At 47.2% G+C, this 20,412-nt stretch overlaps 1 protein-coding gene across 1 annotated transcript in view; it reads left to right on the top strand.

Annotated features, from left to right (window-relative positions):
* Positions 1 to 20,412, top strand: part of LOC144118395 (uncharacterized) — a 94,765-nt gene that overhangs the window by 10,568 nt on the left and 63,785 nt on the right. Inside the window, exons 3-7 of the mRNA XM_077651342.1 lie at positions 1,860 to 1,969; positions 5,921 to 5,968; positions 10,318 to 10,437; positions 12,936 to 13,031; positions 17,675 to 17,919. Of these exons, the coding sequence (XP_077507468.1) occupies positions 1,860 to 1,969; positions 5,921 to 5,968; positions 10,318 to 10,437; positions 12,936 to 13,031; positions 17,675 to 17,919 (619 nt within the window). The remainder of the gene's footprint in view (positions 1 to 1,859; positions 1,970 to 5,920; positions 5,969 to 10,317; positions 10,438 to 12,935; positions 13,032 to 17,674; positions 17,920 to 20,412) is intronic.

The following is a 20,412-nucleotide window of genomic DNA, read 5'->3' as shown; positions in this document are numbered from 1 at the left end:
GGGGTGTCGTAAGTTCATTTCGATTCGTAAGATTTCGATGGAGGCGAAATTCTAGAGGCCCGTGTGCTGTGCGATGTCAGTGCACGCTAAAGAACCCCAGGTGGTCGAAATTTCCGGAGCCCTTCACTACGGCGTCTCTCATAGCCTGAGTCGCTTTGGGATGTCAAACCCCCATAAACCAAACCAAACCAAACCGTAAGATCATGTGATTCCACGTCATAGCCACGTGGTCGTATGGGTGTACATAGAACGGCTGTCGCGAGCGTGTAGCGGAGCTTCCATGGACAGACCTCAGACGCTTAGCAACTGTCCATGATTTTCGCTGAATTCCAGGGTTAGCCAAGCTAAGCCACTGCCACTTTTTATTTGTCGGCCTTATCCCCTGACAAGATCCCCATAAGCATGTGCGGTCGTGAAAATTAACCCGGGAAATTCGTAGCGTAGCGTGTCTAATTGGAAGCCAGTTATGCGCCCGTGTCCGGTTCCTGCCTGACGTCACATTCAAGTCGCGCTACGTCGGTAATCACGTGACTACGTGGGCAGAGGACTGTCAAGTGCAAGAATTTCGGCTGCTCGCTTCTCAGCTACGCAGCATTAAAGGGACAGTTCCGAACAGCTTCATCCATTTTCTTTCTTATTAAAAAATCAGCTCCGTGGCTCTTTCTGTGTAAATGTCTCTCCGGCAGCAAACGGCGCATTTCTTTCTGATAAAATAGCAAGGAAAAAATTTCCCGCCACTCAATTCAAGCTCGTGACGTCTATGCCGAAATGGACTCCGTGATTACTGGCGAAAGTGATTGGCGGTGCAGCCTAGCCTTTGGGATCCGCTGTTATGAAGGTGAAGTCGTACGCAGTTACTCTGCGAAATCGGCAGGTGGCGACACCTGTGCTTTACTTTTTGGCCATCAGTGTAACTTTTTAAGAAGCGCCTCCGGTTTCGCGTCACCGATATTGACCGACGCGCACAAATTTCATCACAGCATTTTGTTGCGACGTGTAGCGCGCTACCAGATCAATTTTCATATGGATGAAAATTTTTATAGGGTTCGCGGTTTGTGTAAATTTCTGGTTTGCGCGTTCATTGTTTCAAACGTGTCTCTTGCTCCAGGAAGCACAATGCACGCTCGAAGATTCATATATACACAGTGAGCAATTTAATGTCGCATTTATATGAATGACTTTTTTCGGTTTCGGTTTCTGGGCGCCCAGTTAGACAGTGACGTCACTGTTTGGGAAGCTCGACAAGTCTGCCTGGTCACGTGGGCCCACAAAGCTGTGACGCACCTACTGCTGCATCGTCTGTTTTTCGCACATACGTGCTGTACCAGCGCGCGCAAACAAACGACATGGGTAGCTACAGCAGCTTCGATTTCGACAAATCAGACTGCGATGAGGACATCGACTTTTTTTTTTTCGTTATGGCAGCAGCGAGGAAAGCGACGACGCTTTTTTTTATAGTATGACGTCACTATAGAGCTTTGGTTGCTTTTTAAACACAATGACGTCAGTACCAATCACGCTAGCGATGGGTCTCGATCGCGAGAATGAGCATTTAGGCATTCTTTTGGAACCGAATTAAAATATATTTTTAACGTTTGTTGTGTCCAACACCTGGCTGTGATTGCCCCTTTTGCGTACAGACGAAGCCCATAGCAGGCTTTTTATAGCCTCAAAATTAGGTTTCTCTGCCCTTTTAAGCTGTTTGCCGGCCAACATTGAGAATACTGGTCATCAAAGTTCCACTCAGTGCCTGCAATCAAAAGTATCCGAAGAGACTCGTATAATTCGAGTAAATGAAAGATCCTTTGTTAGTATTTCCGATTTCGTTTGTCTATACCCCTTTATTCCCTCGTTTGCAGGGGCATAATGAAGAAGCTGTCAAACTACTGGTTTATCGTCGGCTCCATACCACTGGTGATGTTTATGCTAGTCTGCCTACCCACTGTGTTCTACGTGAAGTCCATATCAGGTGAGAACTATATAAAGATTGAAAAATTATCACAGGCACCATTTTTCAACTGCCTCACCGAAACTTGTGGCTCGTTCGAGTCCAGTTTCGCCAAATGGTTCGCATTCGGAGGTAATTTTTGACTGATTTCTTTCCTGAAATGCATTACTTAGCGTTCAGTCCTACCGCCTTCGTTCTTCTTACTACAGAAACCACTCACCTTATTCATAAGCTTGACGTTCTTTTGATTCTTACATTACGATTTATTTTAACGCGAGAGCTTTAAGGGCTCAGTTCGGCGGAGAAACCTCCCTGCGTTGACTTGTCGAAAAAATCGGGATTGGTCGGGACGATCGTGACGTCACAACCACATGACCTCGCGCAGGCAGTGATGACGTCGCTACATAATTCAGAATTGGTATAGAGTCGTGACCTCATTCATTCCATCCTCATTACGTAGTGCCCCTGAAGAAAGTAAAAAGGAATTGCGCTGCAAAGTGGTCAAGCCGGTACCCGAACTGCTGCCCCTTCAGCCATAACCCGGACTCGCTACCCATCAATCACTGAGGAGTGTTCGTTCGACTTGGTTAAAGGGAGGCTTTTCTTGGCTTGTTATAAATAAAAAAATCAAAATATATAAAAAATAAAGAACAGCGTCCTTGTCCGCAAAGAGGTATGCAAAGACGACTCTAGGCCACCGAAGAAACCCGCGCCAAACCCTTAAGGCGGACCGGCCACGGTGGCTCACTGGTTAGGGCGCTCGGCTACTGATCCGGAGTTCCCGGGTTCGAACCCGACCGCGGCGGCTGCGTTTTCATGGAGGCAAAACGCTAAGGCGCCCGTGTGCTGTGCGATGTCAGTGCACGTTAAAGATCCCCAGGTGGTCGAAATTATTCCGAAGCCCTCCACTAAGGCACCTTTTTCTTCCTTTCGTCTTTCACTCCTTCCTTTATCCCTTCCCTTACGGCGTGGTTCAGGTGTCCAACGATATATGAGACAGATACTGCGCCATTGCCTTTCCCCAAAAACCAATTATTATTATTATTATTCTCTCCGGAGCCCCCACTACGGCACCTCTCTCTTCCTTTCTTCTTTCACTCCCTCCTTTATTCCTTCCCTTACGGCGCGGTTCAGGTGTCCGCCGATATATGAGAGAGATACTGCGCCATTTCCTTTCCCCCAAAACCAATTATTATTATTATTATTTTCTCTCCTCTTTGACCTTGCGATGTATACATTGCCGCATAATTAGTACGAAAGCGACACTTCATGCGCTTATTGGGAGTGGCAGTTTGTCCATCGTTAACAGCGCTACTGACGTCACTTTCCTCTCGCCATGGCGGAGGCCAGTCGAAATAAGCGCTACTTTCGACTACTGTCATCTAACTCTTGAGGTCTTACTGGGCGTGTACTGCCGAGAAGAGTCTTAGCATAGTCTTTGGCAAATATTTGCGCAAATGTAGTCGTTGTGAGCGATGCTGGGAAGTGGTTACAATTGTATAACTTTTCTTTTCTCAAATGCTTCTACGCGATAGCGTATACTGCTTGTACGGACGAAAAGCCGTCGGCGTAGTCGGCACCGCGTGTTGGAAATAATCTGGGGCTGCGTAAAAAAAATCGCATCATGCGAACCGTTTGCCGCAGAATGTTCCGGATGGTGTCATACGATTCAGCGTTTCGTGTTCCATAAGCTGACTTGTGGAGTTAGAGCCTAGCTCGCGGCAGGGATTCGAATCGGTGACCTATAATCGGGGGCTGCGCAAAAAATATTGTACCATGGTAATGTTTATGGTTTATGGGGGTTTAACGTCCCAAAGCGACTCAGGCTGAGAGACACGCCGTAGTGAAGGGCTCCGGGAATTTCGTCAACCTGGGGTTCTTTAACGTGCACTGACATCGCACAGTACACGGGCTTCTAGAATTTCGCCTCCATCGAAATTCGACCGCCGCGGCTGGGATCGAACTCGCGTCTTTCGGGCCAGCAGCCGAGCGCCGTAGCCACTCAGCCACCGCGGCGGCTCGTACCATGGTAATGTGTGGTTGTAGTGATTGATGATTGATTGGTGTGTGATAGGCGATGACTAGTTAATGAAATAATTGCGATTAATTGATTAATAGATCGGAAAAAGAGGGGTTCAACGGTGTCAATGCTCAGAATAAGAAGCCAATGCTTGATGAGGATAATTAAGAAAATTTAAGAGTGTATAATTGATGAACTGATTAATTGATGCAGTTAAATAATGAAAAAGGCGTTCAAAGGTGTCTAACTGCCATGAATGGAAAGCCTAACCCACTACGCTATCTCATCACATACTTAAGGCGGAGCGTAATCGTCCTCTCCAATTTTTTTTTTATCGCAGATCGTGTCGATCGCTAAGTTAGCTGTTCCTTAGTTTCTCGACTGAAAGGGCGCCCAGACGACAACGCATGAAAGAAGACACAGGCGTGCGTCATGCGGGGGAGGGGTTCGGCAGAGCCAGCTTTAGCTATCTGCTACCTGTGTTATGGTTCATTTATGTATGGGTTGGCATGTTATCGAATGGCTGGTTGCGTTCTTGGCTTTGTTGGCGATGAGCCATGTACGTGATGTTTGATGAGTGTAAATACCTGTCCTACTCAGTCAAATGAACAATCGATAGGCGCTGCTCGTGTTGTCGTCTGAGCATGTTTTGTATCAACATGCATTAACCCGCCCAGCTGTTTGCAACTGTTTTCGGTGAAAAAGTTCAAGGAATGAATTGTGCACACAGCCCCCCCTCCCCTCAAATTACAAGAGTTGGCGATAAATTCCTCTTTGCCCTTGCGAACTTAGGAGCCGAATGTCATGACCTTTGAAGCACCAGACAACCACCAACGTGCGCAGCAACACGCACCCATATACTGCTAGCGCATCTCAGGTGCTCGGTCATGCTGCAGCAGGTACTCAATCGAAATGCGCGAGCTTCGGAGTACTGAGTTTTCGCTGAACGATAATGAACCACGTGGTCGTGTCTTCCAAGGCAGCAAACCTAGAAAGAACCCCATAGTGTAGCTATGGCATGTAAAATGAAATCTTAAAAACTGTTTGCGGTTTCTTGCAATCTTTCTAGAATTCGCTCTTTGGAAAAATCGCTCAATTCGACTTTTTTTTCGATCACCGCTCTGTATACGTACCACTTGATTTGGACAACCGAAGAGGACGAACAGAGAGAAAGAAACTAGGAAAATTGGAGAGCAGTTTGCTTGCATTGGAGAAATGCGAAAACATTTGCGTTTGAACCTCAGCAACTTTTTTTTTTTTTGCAAGTAATCGTTGTTTAACATCAGTACACAACCCCAATACACTTTGTCTACAGAAAAAAAAGCACCTGCAACGCGTTCACTTCCTGCGCCGCTAACACACTTGAACCACCGAAACTGGCAAAACAGGCAATAATAATAATAATAATAATAATAATAATAATAATAATAATAATAATAATAATAATAATAATAATAATAATAATAATAATAATAATAATAATAATAATAATAATAATAATAATAATAATATGCGCGCCCGTCTGGCACATAGAGGGTCTGGGTTCGAACCGCCATGCCGACGAACATGCTCTGAAGACACTCTCTTATGAGTGGTCTTCTTTCCTGTTTTCATCTCCTGAACATTTTCCCCTGTTCATCTTTATCAAAATTTATTTATTTTCTTGGCACTGTGCCTCTTTCTTTTATTTCTAATCATATTTCCTTCATCACGCGCGATACATTAGTGGAGCGGGCGAGGTCTTCTTTAGTCGACCTCATCCTATAGTAAGTTTCCAATTCTGGCCGTCCGATGCTCGGAAGCGGCGGTTAAAACACAAGCGGAGCGTCCCATTGACCGTGCCTGCGGATGATGTTCAAACCGAGTGGATTTGGCGAATGTAGACAGTATCGCTGGCAGCGGCGAAGGAAACTACCCCATACAAACTCTCTTTCTCTCTTCTCATTTTCCAGAATACAAAAACGCCTATTACTGCAGAAGCAAGGCATGCGACACTTTGGGTAAGTTTGCCAATATCGCTTCGCATTGTCTCAGTAAGTATGCTCTGACGGAGTTCAGTTCCCGTGTGTTCCCGTAGTGATAAACTGAAGGTCATGAGTCAAGGTCAAGGTCAAGGCTTCGACACCATAACTACCACATATGGTCATGCACGGCTATCCATTTCTCATGACCTTGACAACGCATATCGCTGCCGCTTCAGCTTACCGCGTACCCCAAGCTGCTATTGCGTATGCGCACGCGGCCCCGGGGCGCCAGAAGCTGGCCAACTGCGGGCTCCACCTGCCGCGTCGGGGCCACCCGCGTACGCCTTTTGGCAGCACACCCTCTGCTGTGTTTCCTTCCGTGAGTAAGTGACATGGTCGTGGCTCTGCGATACAGGCTGGATCGCGTCGTATACGCGGCCGAAAATCACGGATGGAAATCACGGATGCAGGCCCTCATGACAGCAGGGTTTCGAGCCCTTTTCACCGTTTCTTCAAATCCACCCATTGTGGTGGTGGTGGTGGTTGCTATGAAGGGGGGAGGGGGATACTGGTCCCGACGTATGCTGGCCCTTAGGGCACCACTCTTGGGGCCAGGGGGGGGGGGGGGGGGGGGGGAGTAGGGGATGTAGGGGGAGGGGGGAGGGCTGCCGCAGTTTCCGTGGACGTCCTAAGCCGTTCTGGAGTCGCACTGCCGCAGCAACGTCAGCGTCCAACAGGGAGGGGAGCCTCGGTGCACTGGGAAAGTGTGCAAGCACCTGGCGGGGGGGGGGGGGGGGGGGGGAGAGCCTTGGTGGGGATGTGTGCATGCACCGGGCAGGGGGAATGAGCATCGGTGCACTCAGATCCATCGCCTCTTGCAGGACGGGGCGAAGGTCTAGAGGAGGATGCTCAGGCCAGTCTCCTCGAGGAAGGAGAGGAGGACCCGATGCGCCAGGAGCTGGCTGCGAGCCGGGAAGAGGAAGTCGTGCTCCGTGGTAGACTGGAGCATTGTGATCGGTTCTTGCAACTGCGGCGTAGTATATATAGTCCTTTCCGCCGGGCGAGGAAGATATCGATACCCCTCCTCTCCGGTGTTGCAAACCGGTTCCGCTGCCGTTTCCACCGAACTAGCGCAGGTGGTGAACACAGCAGCCCAGTGAGCAATGTGGCGACGCACAGGAAGGTGCACTAAAGAGGATTCAGAGATCGTCATTTCACCGCGCAGCTCGATCTACACGCTCTGAGCATTCTTTAGAAACTTAGAATTGCTGGCCTGTGCGGCCGATTTGCCTGTTATATCTGACTAAACGTCCCGGCTCCTGCCTTCTATTCTTTTGAAGTGACCTCCGAGGTTAAGAGGAGTCAAGCCAACGCGCGGAATGCTTTTCAGCCAGTCACGTGGTGTCTTGCCGCTCTGCCATCGGCGGAGTGACACGTAGTAATAAGATGGTAGACTGGGCGGGTTGGTGCTCCATGTCAACAATTAACATCCAACTGGGCTAGACAACAGGACCAGACATTGGAAGAGACGTGTTTGCCGCTTCCAATGTATGGTCTTGTTGTCTAGCGCTGCTGAAAATTAATTCTTGCCACGTAATGATACGCTGAGTGACCTGCGAAAGCAAAGAGCCCACACGTATATTTAGGTCCGTGGGCCTAATTTGCGGCTGTGCTTTCTGTGATTGAAACTATTTATTCACGCAAACCTTAAAAACAAAATAAAAGTGAAAGCGAAGCCGCCACGCGACTGGCTGAAAGGCACTCCATGAGTTAATTGACTCCTCCTAGTCTCGGAGGTAAGTTAAATATAGTTTGATGTTCCTCTTCTGGATAGTGATTAGAAGTTTCTAAGAATGTTCAGAACGTGTAGATCGAGTTCCCGCGGTAAAAAAAAAAGGCGAGCTAAGAACCCTCCTAAGTGGAAAGGTCTATATGCAAAGTTGTCCCATTGGACAGTTCTGACTATTATTGCTTTTGTTTCTTTTCCGTCTCGCAGTCAGTGTGATCAGAATCTGAAAGTGATCCTGTTCCAAGCGTGTCTGTTATCGCCTCCCACGTGCAATACAGTTCACTGTCTGTACCTTTACGAATCCGCTTGCTCTCCCTGACGTGTTCGTTTCTTCGCTCGTTTTTCTGCTCCCTACAACAGATGTAGAGGGAATTTCACTTATCTGAGGCTAGAAACGGTGGTAGCCGCAGTACGAAGTAGTCGGCGATGGCCGTGTTCGACATTTAATCGCTTCGTCCAACCTTCGGGTGGTGGTCGCCGAAACTTTAAATGTGCACTAAAGAGGAATCTGAACTCGTACGTCTTTTTACCGCGGGAACTCGATCTACACGATCCGAGCATTCTTAGAAACTTAGAATTGCTGTCCTGTGCGGCCGATTTCCCTAACTTAAATCGAATTAAACGTTCCGGCTATCACATTTTTTTGAACTCAACGCTGAAGGTAGGAGGAGTCAACTAACGCGTGGAGTACCTTTCAGCCAGTCCCGTGGCGGCTTCGCTTTCACTTTTATTTTGTTTTTTTAGGTTTCTGTGAATAAATAGTTTCAGTCGCAGACAACGTAGCCGCCAATTAGGCCCACGGAAATAACAATACGCATGGACTCTGATTTACATATCACTCCGCTGATGGCAGAGCGGCAATCCGTCACGCGACTGGCTGAAAGGCACTCCACGCGTTGGTTGACTCCTCCTACCTTCAGCGTTGAGTTAAAAAAAAATACGGGAGCCGGGACTTTTAATTCGATTTAAATTACGGAAATCGGCCGCACAGGACTTCACTAAATGATACTTTAGAGGACGTAATGGTTATACCCTTATTAAAGGGTACCATTTTTCCATAACACCTCTGCATGCATGCTGGAAGGGTGCTCCACATTGATTCACCCATGAAGCAAAAGCCTTGGATTGATGCACACCCTCTAAACTTCCATGCTGTGCATCCTTCCTGAAGGGTGCTGATCTCAGCACTCTTTCACAGCACCCACTAGGTGATGATGGGTGTTCGTCTGGGGACAAGCTGATTTGCACTCATATGGGTGCGGAATTGTTGAGTGTGTACCGACGGCACTTCCGAGAGGCCCGTCCTCGTGAAGCCGCCAAGCAGGCCACGACCTGCTCACTTATGTGACGGAATCACGTGTGACGGTGATAATCAGTTACTTTGGTGGCGTGCTGCGGTTTGTCAGCAAAGAGCGCCGCACTATGTGCCTGTGTTTGCTTCGAAAATAACTGTCGTCTAGAAGCGCTCACTGAGTAGTGAACTGGTATCAGCGATGTTGGATTCATAGCCGTACCGAATTAGAATATGCAATAGTACAAGCTAACGATGGAAACCATATGCGACTTGAGTGAACGTTATTAATGCTACGTCATTAGAGTTCACGTCAGGAGCAAAATTCGCCGTCCGATGTCACGAAATGCGCTGATTGGTCGAGAGAGTTCGCGTGACCTTGCGACGTCACTCTTAACTATTCGGTGGTAGCGCCCGACAAAGTTTAAAAGCAAGATTCTGCTACGCATCGAAAGATTAGACCATTCCCATCGATACGCTTACAACATTTTACAATATTGCACAGTTACCGCATAATTATTCTCAAAATTTACAAACATCGTTGGTTACCTACGGCAGTCTTAAGTTCTCTTAGCTACTCGTTGCGAGCGTAGTACAAACTTGAAGGTTAGAGCATTCCCATCAATATGCTCACAACAGTATCTTACAATATTCCGCAACTGGCTCGCAGTAGTGTTGCCCAAGATAGCTCGATTCGCGAAAACTTTACAGAGGATTTGATTAGCTGCGAATCATTTCAAGTAAGCACTCTATGATTCGCGCAGTGAATCGAATGGAAGGATATTGAATTAGCTATTAGAAATTTCGAATATTCGTACACCTTTACCTTTCGCACTTTCCTGCGCCTCATTCCAGTCGCTTAATCTCATTTATTTCAAGTTCAATTGTTCACACAGTCCAGTCCAGTTCATGTGATATACGACCCTAGTGTTCTAAATGTCATATAATGCTGGCCAGTAGCTATTTTGTCACACTGCTGAATGTATGTCGTCCACCAATTTGACCTCATGGTGTCCTTCCTTACAAAAATTTGTTTAGACAATCTGTAGACACCCTATCGACAAACCCTAGAGAACAGTCTATAGGCAATACAAATCCTATAGACGGTCTATAGACAATCTATTGATTTATGACCGTACACTTTTAGTAGACTTTTGTCTACAGACAGTCTATAGACTGTGAAAAGACAAAAAGAAATACTTATATAAAGACAATAAAGTCTATAAGAAGTCTATAGACTGTCTATAGACCATTTTTATAAGGGCACTAACCGAGGCATCGATGCTCGTCGCCTTTCCCTTACAGCGGAAGTGACCAAGACTGCCCGAGAGGCGAAGCCCTGCGACGACTACTTCGGCGCCGTGTGCCCGGCGGCCAAGGCGTACACCATCAAGGATATCGTGAAAAAGGACACAATCCTCCTATGTACGATAAGTATTGGTCTAGCGTGCAGGTGCTTGAGGCTGCATGCGAACGCTACTGGCGTGCGTTGATTAAATGAATTATGCTGAACTGCGATGCGAAGAAGTGACGAAAAAAAATAGCAGCGCGATAGGTGCTGCCTCGCGATGTGGCGTCGAACTGAAACGTCATGTGAATGACATCACGTTTGCAAAGCAAAATCCGCTTACCGCACCTTAAAGGGCTATCAGTGTCTGCACCCGTGGAAGAAAAGAGCTCAGAAGAGGCGGTTACGTAACATTGTTTTGAAGATATACTGTTTTGATTGGTCTCCCAATGACGACACTCGGGACGACCAATCAAAACAGCCTATCTGAGCACGTGGCGGAAGTTTGCACTCCATGGTTGCCTGTTCTCTGTGACTCGTTCATGCCAAGGCTGGCAGCGCCGTTTGCACGGTTACAACAACCATGTGAACGCCCAGGTGACCCAGCGATGCTTCACCGTATCGGCGACGGCGCAGAAGGGAACACTGAGTAGTGACGTTCCCTTACTTATGGATCCGAACTCGAGCGCAAGATACTGCGACGGTGTGACAGCCTGCGCAAAATATCAGACATATTTAGCATAGCGCGTACAGCTACCTACTGCTTACCACCAATCATCGCTCGTCGCTCCTAGCGCGCTGGTTGGTCACGGCGAGCAAGGAACGCGCGCTATTGATCGGAGCGTGGCGCCATCTGGCGCCGCCGCCCGGTGATCCTCCTCAAGCTGACATTGCGCACTGCCTGCTAAATGTGAAACGAACGCATCCTTTCTTGGAACCGAAACGAACGCTTATAGAGTGCAATGGCTCGATCGGATTGATTCCGCGAAGCTGCTCTCAGATACATAGAGTAGCCATAAGTGTTGAGTGCTAGGTCGTAGGATGTTTACAGAGAGGCGCAAAGTCCTTCGATGCAAAAAATAGCCAGAGCCTCTGGTGGTGTATTTTTGTTTTACTTTATTTACAGTGCTTTTATCTAGGGCAAACAAGTTGGTTTTGTTAATGTAATATAAGACACAAAAACTTGACAAAACGTACCTCTAATTATTAACACAACTTGCAGTATATTTACTCTTTGTCCAATCATCAAGCTCGCACTAAATGATGTCATATCCGCTGCTAAAAATCGCCACTGTATGGTGACACCGCCAGCGCCACGAATTTGTTTTTGCGAGCTAATTAAAATATTAAAAACCCCAGTATACGTGGTACGACCGATGCTAATAGCATCACTATAACTCATTCTATGCAACCAATAGGCAAAACAATGCACTGAAAATGTGTTTCGGGGCCTCTTTAAGGCCCAGCTTCGTCGCGGTAGCCCCAACTTTTCTCTTTATTTTGTTTGTTCGTTTCCTGGCACGCTGTGCGTGGTCCCTACGGCTTCTACGCCCGCCACGACTCGTAGGCTTCGCTCGAGTATATACGACTGCCGTTGTTCAGCTTGTCAGAATCGTTGTTTGTACTTCGGCGCACCAGGTGCCGGGACTCTCTATTTCAAATTATTTTTGACAGGTCCCTCAATACTGAAATAGGATGTTGAGGTGAACTTATTGAAAGTGCACTGTGCGCCCGCCGCGGTGGCTCAGTGGTTAGGGCACTCGACTACTGATCCGGAGTTGCCGGGCTCGAACCCGACCGCGGCGGCTGCGTTTTTATGGAGGAAAAACGCTAAGCCCATACAAAAAAGTCCTATGGGCGTATATGGAAAAAGCTATGTCCGTCTATGGCCTTTTATGAACGTCTATAAGCACCCATAGAGGTGCTAATTGCCAGCTATTGAAAAATCTATGCCACTAAAGCTATAGCTTTTGAACCATACAATTGTCTTAAGCTCTCAATAGAAAAATATATCAGCCTGTATAGACAGCTATAGACAGAAATAGGATAGGTCTATAGCTATCTGGGCCAAACTTCTATAGCCACCCATAGGACATTTTTGTATGGGAGGAGCCCGTGTGCTGTGCGATGCCAGTACACGTTAAAGATACCCAGGTGGTCGAAATTATTCCGGAGCCCTCCACTACGGCACCTCTCTCTTCCTTTCTTCTTTCACTCCCTCCTTATTCCTTCCCTTACGGCGCGGTTCAGGCGTCCAATGATATATGAGACAGATACTGCGCCATTTCTTTCCCCCAAAACCAATTATTATTATTAAACGCCAGTAGGAAGGAAAGTGAAGCGAAGGAACATAAACGTGTCAAGTATCTGGCAAGTAGTTGATTACACTCGTGGTCACCAATTCATTGTAAAGGTATTCACTTGTCAAACATGTTTACAGAAGCGTAACATAGCAGCGATCGACGGCCGGCAAGGGCGCCATGCGAAGGCCCGTGCCTTTCGCAGTCTGTTCTTCGATCGCAGTGCAAATAGTCGTGTGCGTTTGATGTCGCACAAAAGCTACTGGTCGAAGCGTGCGCCAGTATTAGTGCACACAAAGCTGTCTTGCTTATTTCCCTTCTCGTTTGTCTCGCAGCCAACGCATACAAGATTTGGGGCGACCAGACAACGCTCAAGAAGGAAGCTGCTAATTGGGCCTCACAGTGCAAAGGAGGAGACGCCCTTGGAGCTCGTGAGTAGACGTTAAAGGGACGTCTTATGGACAGCTTTGAGTGAGATGTTAATTGCCCTATATTTAAGCGATAGTATTAAGGAGCTCGTGTCACAGAAAATTCGGCGTCGTCGTCGTCGACCGTAAGCGAAAAATGCTCGAAAAATTCTCAGAGAAGAAATATAAGACGCAGGTGCGCCACCTATAGTTGACGTATTACTTTATTTGTGGCGTCATCACAACATGCCTTCCGGGTTTTCAGCAAACTACGCACCGTGGCGGGTGACAGTTAAATTGATGATTGGTCGCGAGCGGTGGTTGTATTCGCCACTGTCCTACGATGGCAAGTGCTGCCGCCGGCGGGGCTTGTGCGACCAAGGTTGCTCTTCCCGAGCAACGATGGCAGCACCGGCCATACGATGGCAGGTGCTGCCGCCGGCGGGGCTTGTGTGACCAAGGTTGCTCTTCCCGCGCTACGATGGCAGCACCTGCCATCGTAGGATAGTGGCACATCGCTTAACCGCTGCAGCACTGTGCCAAGAGGGGGAAGAGGACTCCCGGGGATCTAGGAATGTGAAGTAGGGAATGACTATAATTTAGCATACCTGCATGGGCATTAATCGATTAACGCTATCGAGTCACACTGTTAAGGCGGAGATTAAGTGTCCCTTCCAATTTTCATCGTTTCTTTTGCTGAAATTCTTTGAACCCCGTTATTTCCTTGTCTGCATGTGGCTTGGCCCGGAAGCGCAAGTCATGGAGGGGTCATTCCACGCCAAACGTTCCAGACGATACGCCCTACCATCTCCGATTTGTTAAAAAAATTTCTTGGAAACTTATCACAATGTGCGTAATCTAAGCCTAAAATATTTTTGCCGAAAAAAAGTTATTCCTGAAGTGAGTTCTGTTTGAACGCTTCAAGATGGCATGCGAGCAGGCATTGCTCAAAAATAAATAAATCCAAAGAAAAACACTCCACATAGTTTTTAACATTTGCACAGATTCTGGCTCTAGACATGATTCTGATCGTGTTTTTTTGCATGGTATAAATATTGCACTTTTTAGAATTTTACATGTTTAATAAAATATAAAAATTACTATATTTTGACAATTTTTAAAACGTCAACTTGCTCTCGGAAATAAGGAAACAGCCATCTTGCTTCCCTAGATGTCTAGTGCCTCTAAAAAATGTTACAGCTGATGAAACTGAATACACGTCGAAATAAAATGTACTCAAGTTGCAGAAAAGTTCCTTTTGAACCATAAGCATCCATGCCTGGCCTCATGCCATTTCGTAAATGTTCAAACAGAACTCCCCTCACGAATGACTTTTTTTCGGCAAAAATATTTTAGGCTTGGATTACACATGTTGCGATAAGTTACCGAAAATTTCTTTAGAAAATCGAAGATAGTCGAGCTTATCGTCTGGGACGTTTGACATGGTCCAAGTAAAAATACAAATGATGGCGGGTTTAGTAGAACAGATTACTGCCTTTCATTTACGAAGTTTTAATCGGGGTGATTTTTGTTTAAAGTTATGCCGTTTTTTGCGCCTCTCCATCGCAGAGCACAGCAGGCAACACAACATTGTGTAGTCGAGCAGATATTAGAGGGAAAATATTTTTCTAGCGCTGCCGGGGCGGCGCATGCACCAGTAGCGGCGTTTAGAGTCACTAAATAAAGATTTAGTGACTCTAGCGGCGTTTACATGACTGGGTTGAGTTGAGGAGTTGAGTTGAAAACCGGTTACTTGGTTCAGTAAACACCGCAGAGTCTGCTCCGGGAGTCGAGAGAGGGAGTACAGCCAACACCGCTGCAGGGGGTGGGGGGCGGGGGGTTGACTCGCTCGACCCCAACGGCAGATAGGATGTAAACGGGATCGAGTCGAAGAGTCGGGTTAGTGGGTGGGGAGATGACAAATGCGAACCTGATTTTCGCTTGTCAACGGTTGGTGTCGCTGCAGTTGAACCCGTCTCGATTCGCTAAAATCGAGTTCATGTAAGCGCGCAGTCATCGGGGTGCGCTGACATTGCTCAGTTCGATCTCCTGGCTCGACCCGCCGCTGTCGTGTTCAAGTAAACGAGGCTAGTGAGATTGTTGTTCATTGTGTTCATGCCGCACTCCGTAATTGTGGTCAGAGCCATGACAGACGTGCCTCGAGGAGGAGGCGATAAGGCGTGCCGGCGCCTCGGTCGCTAGAGCAAGGCACTTCCGCGCTCACCGCTGTGGTGTCTCGCGTTGCTCGAGACAGTAGTGAGGACTTCGCTCCATCACTTGCGCTCCGAGGGGCGCTCTCTTGGCGATCTCATTCGGACATAACTGGTTTTAAGGTTGCCGTGCCGGCTGGTCGTTCTTTCCTTGTAAAAAAAGGGAGTGGAGCAGCAAGTCGACACCATCACAGGACGGCCCTTTACCTTTATAAAAACACCTCGATGGAGCGTCTGACTACCCTTGGAATCTTCACCACCTTTACACAACTAATAGAAGCCATCCGCGCATCCCAAGCGCTCTGGCTTCAGACTACCGAAGCTGGACGAGCTCTCCTACGCCGAGTGGGCACGGTTGCGGGCATCCGCGCACTGGATGCTCGACCCTCTCTAGAAAAATAACACAGAAAGTGTATCAGCGTGGCTCCGATACGGAAACATAGGCTTAAAGACGTTCACACAGGCAGACTACATGGACTTCTCAGCATTCCCGGACCACGACAAGTACGCAATGGCGGCAGTGGACCACCGCTTCTCCGCTCTATTCACTGCTTCTGTAAGAGCCGAAACACCAGCGGCCATTGCCATTAGACATACGAGACCCAAGGCCAAAGTGCTCATGTGATAACACAACACGTGCGTAGAAACTTCCCAAGAGGCCGAGTTCCCAGGCAGGTCAGCCGGCTCATGGGCACTACGCCCCTCGCCAAACACCCATCAAATTACCTGGACCCCAGGTCTCGAAGGAATGGAGGGAAATGAGAGGGCACATGCTCTAGCTCGAGGCGGGGCCACAAACCGCACTCGCTTTTACCGCTCTACCTTCCAGGTATAACGAACGCCTCGAGTTTCAGCGTCTTGAAAGGAGACACCTCCCCCCACCTCGTAGGAAATTAGACAACCCAGATGACGTTTCTTGGCGGCGGATACAGACATTTCCAAACTTCTATAGACTACATCTCATATATGCAACATTATAGACAGACACATGTCCGTGGAGACAGGCCCGCAGTGCGGCGCCACCATCGCCACCAGTAATCTTGAAGGCATGCAAAGCAATCTTCTTACAAGTTTAAACTGAAAAGGTTAAAAACATATGTTTATTTTTGATGTGTATCTACACTCTTGAAGTGAATTTCGTTTCTTTCATTTTCATGCCGCGTTCATGCACTTTTGACGAATCGGGTGATGGTTGTTTTTGTGTCGCTGGCAACAATGGTAGTATGCTTACAGCAAAGTTCTGGAGGCCCGACCTGTCCTTTTTTTTCTGCAAAATTATATTTTGAATGTTCATAGTTTTCCAGCTATTATACTGCTCTGATTTTGTTCCCCAGTGCGTTGCTCTGATCCCTCTGCGTCCAAGAGCGCGCGCTACCGCCTCTCGGAGCCCTTTCGAGTTCCGAGCTGCTCCGTTGACTCGACGGCCATCGAAACAGGGCTCAATGGCCTTTTATTTATTTTATTTTAAATACCCTCAGGGCCATACGGCATTATAGAGGGGAGTAGTTATACAATGTAACAAAACATAGAAATATGAGCACAATATTACGGAAGGTTGCTAGTTGTACAGCGTTAGCTAATGCATCTTGAAATAAACGGTGATCATCGATCAGTGCCAGTGGTGCGGGAAGCTGATTCCACTCTTCGGATGGTCGAGGTAAAAATGAATGAAAGTAGGTTTTCGTTCGGCAGAATGGTATTCCAACCTTGTGGGCGTGATCCATGCGTGATGACACGTACTGTGGGGGTGCAATAAGTTCTTCGCGTAGGTAAGAATGGTGAAGAAGTTTATGAAAAAGGCGAAGAAGAAGTGCTCGACGACGGGACGCAAGGGATTGCAGACCGAGACTAGATTTCATGCTGGTTATGCTTGCAGTTTTGTTGTAGTTAGAGAGATTGAACCGAGCAGCTGTATTTTGAGTCTATCGGTTAGAGGGCCTTCGAAATGTTAGGGTGAAAGGGGTACAAAGCACCAATGGTCCCACTCCAAAGGAAGGGGAGACAACAGCTTCATTAAAAAAAAATAAAACCGGTATTTTCTAAATCCCTCTGCTCTGTCACTCCCAGACGGAACCCTTTTGTTGTCGCCTCTTAACGAAACCCGCTAACTAGCTTTCCTAGCATATATTACCTGCCGCGGTGGTTTCGCTGCTATGGCGTTCGCCTTCCGAACCCAAGGACACGGGATCGAATCCCGGCAAGCAGCAGCCGCACTTCTATGGAGGTGAAGTGCAAAGTGCTGTGCGACGTCAGTGCACCTTAAAGGGGACTACAGGTGGTCGAAATCACTCCACTACAGTGGTCTCCCGCAGCGCATGCGCAGCTTTGGAACGTTAAACCCCACTTACCATACCTGACACGCCTTTCGGCATCATCATCAACAGACTGGTTTTCAGCGTGTTCGCTGCTGGAATGAGATAACTTAGTTTCTATTCTGTTCTCCATCCTTTCCTTCAGAAATGGATCCTGCTGCCACCCTCACGGCACTCTCTGGTATCGATGTGACCAATTTCAAGGATGGGATTGGAAAGGCAGATACACATAAGACAATCTTTGAAAATGCGCAGAAATATGGAATCGACTGTTTGTTTCATCTCGAGTGGGTGCACAGCGGCACGAAAAGGTTGTTGACGGATGGTCCAAGACCGACCATAGGCGAAAACCACCCCCCTGATCCTACAACGCCACACTACGACCTCGCGGTAAGCACAATTTTTTCTGCTCAATGAACCCTGTTCAGATAGCGTGAAACGCGCCTTCATGAACTGCAAAACTGGCCTTGCAGAATTATCACACGCAGCACACGCGCTCAGAACCGGAAAAACCATTCAGGGTGATCATCTCTGAAACTGGCACATGGCAAAAAACGGTTTCAATGTACTTACAAAGCAAACTTAACCTTTTACCGCCTGACGACCCCTTTATGGTTAAGAAATCTGACGAAATTTAGGCATTGTTCGGTCGCGCTCTGATAACAGCATGGTTGCGTTTTCAGTGGATGTTAAGGATCTATATTACTCGCTGCCGAACGACAAGGTGCTGTGCTGTGTAGAGGAGTGCATAGATGAGTTCGGGTGTGTTGCTTTCCAGAATGCGGCGGGTGTGTCGGCGAGCAGTTTTTAGAAATTTTAGCTATTTACTTGCAGTCAACGTTCATTAACTGGGAAGGAAAACCATACCTTCAGAAAGAAGGGATATGCATCGGGTCGTGCATAGCGCCAATTCTGAGTAATATGTTTTTAACAAAACTTGACAAGGCTGTTTCCAGCCACCTTGACAGCTTGGACGTAATCAAGGTCTTTAGATTTGTTGATTACTTTTTTATTCTTGTTAAGTGTGACCAAGGCTCACTTGAGTCAAAGGCTCATAGCATTTTAACTACCTTGACAGAACATTTTAAACCGCTTGTTTTAACATGCGAATTGCCCATCGATAACTCCATTAGATTTTAGATATTAACTTCACCTTTCACGCTCATCACATATGCTGGGCCTACCAGCCGCGAAGCAACAAGCCGATGCTGTCATATCACTCCGCTCATTCAAAACTTATAAAAAGAGGTATTGTCAATTTATGTTTTCGAAATGCTCTCCAGAAATCTTGTCCGCGCATGATGACCGATAGTTTTCAAGAGCAATCCAAGAGGCTTACTAATGCCGGATACCCCTCCCATGTTCAAGTTTCTGTTGCAGAAAAGCTTGTTAAGAGAATGAAACCAGAAAATCAATGTAATCCAAACCCAGTTCCTCGTGAACGGAAAAGCCTTGTTGTATTACCTTATCTACACAAGATTTCCCACAATTTAAAAAGAATTGGTCAACGAGCGAATGCGACCGTCGTGTTCTCGGCGCCGAAAAAACTGGCAACGTTGTGCAAACGGGGAAAAACCAACACCAACAAAGCGCGCGGATGCGTAACTAGGCACCAGGAGCCCTACGTCACGTGCGATGAAGGTGTTGTATATCAAATTCCCTTGTCATGCGGGAAACACTATATCGGCCAGACGGGGAGATGTCTGAACGAACGCCTAATGGAACACGCTCGCAACGTCAGAAACGGGCAAGGCGGACCGCTGGTTGACCACATTCTCGCATGCAAGTCAAAACCCTGTAAGCGTTTCTTTGATAAAAGTCTTGTAATAGGAAAAAGTAGAGAAAGGTTAACGCGCGAAATCATTGAAGCCGAAAAGATAAATAGGTCAGGATGCTCGTGTGTAAGCACACCTCCCATTCTCCTCTCAGATAAAGAGCTCGTTTTTCTAAGAAATCGATACTGTTCGCACGTGTGATTACTGTTTTCTGGTGTATAAATGTGATGCTTCAGGAGAATAAAATTTGTTGGAAGTTAGCGCTCGTGGTGTTCGTCTCTCGTCTCTTGTGTCCTCGTCTTTTGCTGCGCTACAGTGTATTGGAGCTCAGATATACGCATGCAACAATTCATATTCTTGCACTTTCACATTACTTAGTCCTACCGCTTGCACCACCACCGAGACGGAAGACAAGCGCAGGGCGAGACCCCAAAGAGCGAAGGCGCCATACATACGCAGCAATTGTGGACAACAGCATTTTTGGGCGGGAAAACGTTTATGAACGCATTTTTTTTTAAAACTCGCCGCGGTGGCTCAGTGGTTAGGGCGCTCGGCTACTGATCCGGAGTACCCGGGTTTGAACCCGACCGCTGCGGCCGCATTTCGATGGAGGCGAAACGCAAAGGCGCCCGTGTGCTGTGCGATCTCAGTGCACGTTAAAGATACCCAGGTGGTCGAAATTATTCCGGAGCCCTCCACAACGGCACCTCTTTCTTCTTTCACTCTCTCCTTTATCCCTTCCCTTACGGCGCGGTTCAGGTGTCCACCGAGATGTGAGACGGATACTGCGTCATTTCGTTTCCCCAAAACCATTTTTTCAATTTTCAACGCAATTTTTTTTATAACGTAAGATTTCACTATAAGAATCAATATATCCGCAGATCAACCGACGCAGTCTTGTATTTTTGCTATCGCCAAAAGCGTTCCCCATTGGTTTTCTATGGCAGTCTGGAAACACTTTACAAGAAAGATTTTGCTACTTATAAAAATAATCTACCATCACCTTCAATATTTAAATAACAGTGTCTTACAGTTTTTCAATTTTCAAAATTTTTGCCCCAGAAAGCTGGACTTGAAACGATCGAATGCTATATTCAGGAGAATTTGT

This window comes from Amblyomma americanum, chromosome 2, assembly GCF_052857255.1.
Source record: "Amblyomma americanum isolate KBUSLIRL-KWMA chromosome 2, ASM5285725v1, whole genome shotgun sequence".
Lineage (NCBI taxonomy): Eukaryota > Metazoa > Arthropoda > Arachnida > Ixodida > Ixodidae > Amblyomma > Amblyomma americanum.
This window is presented reverse-complemented; position numbering and strand designations above follow the sequence as displayed.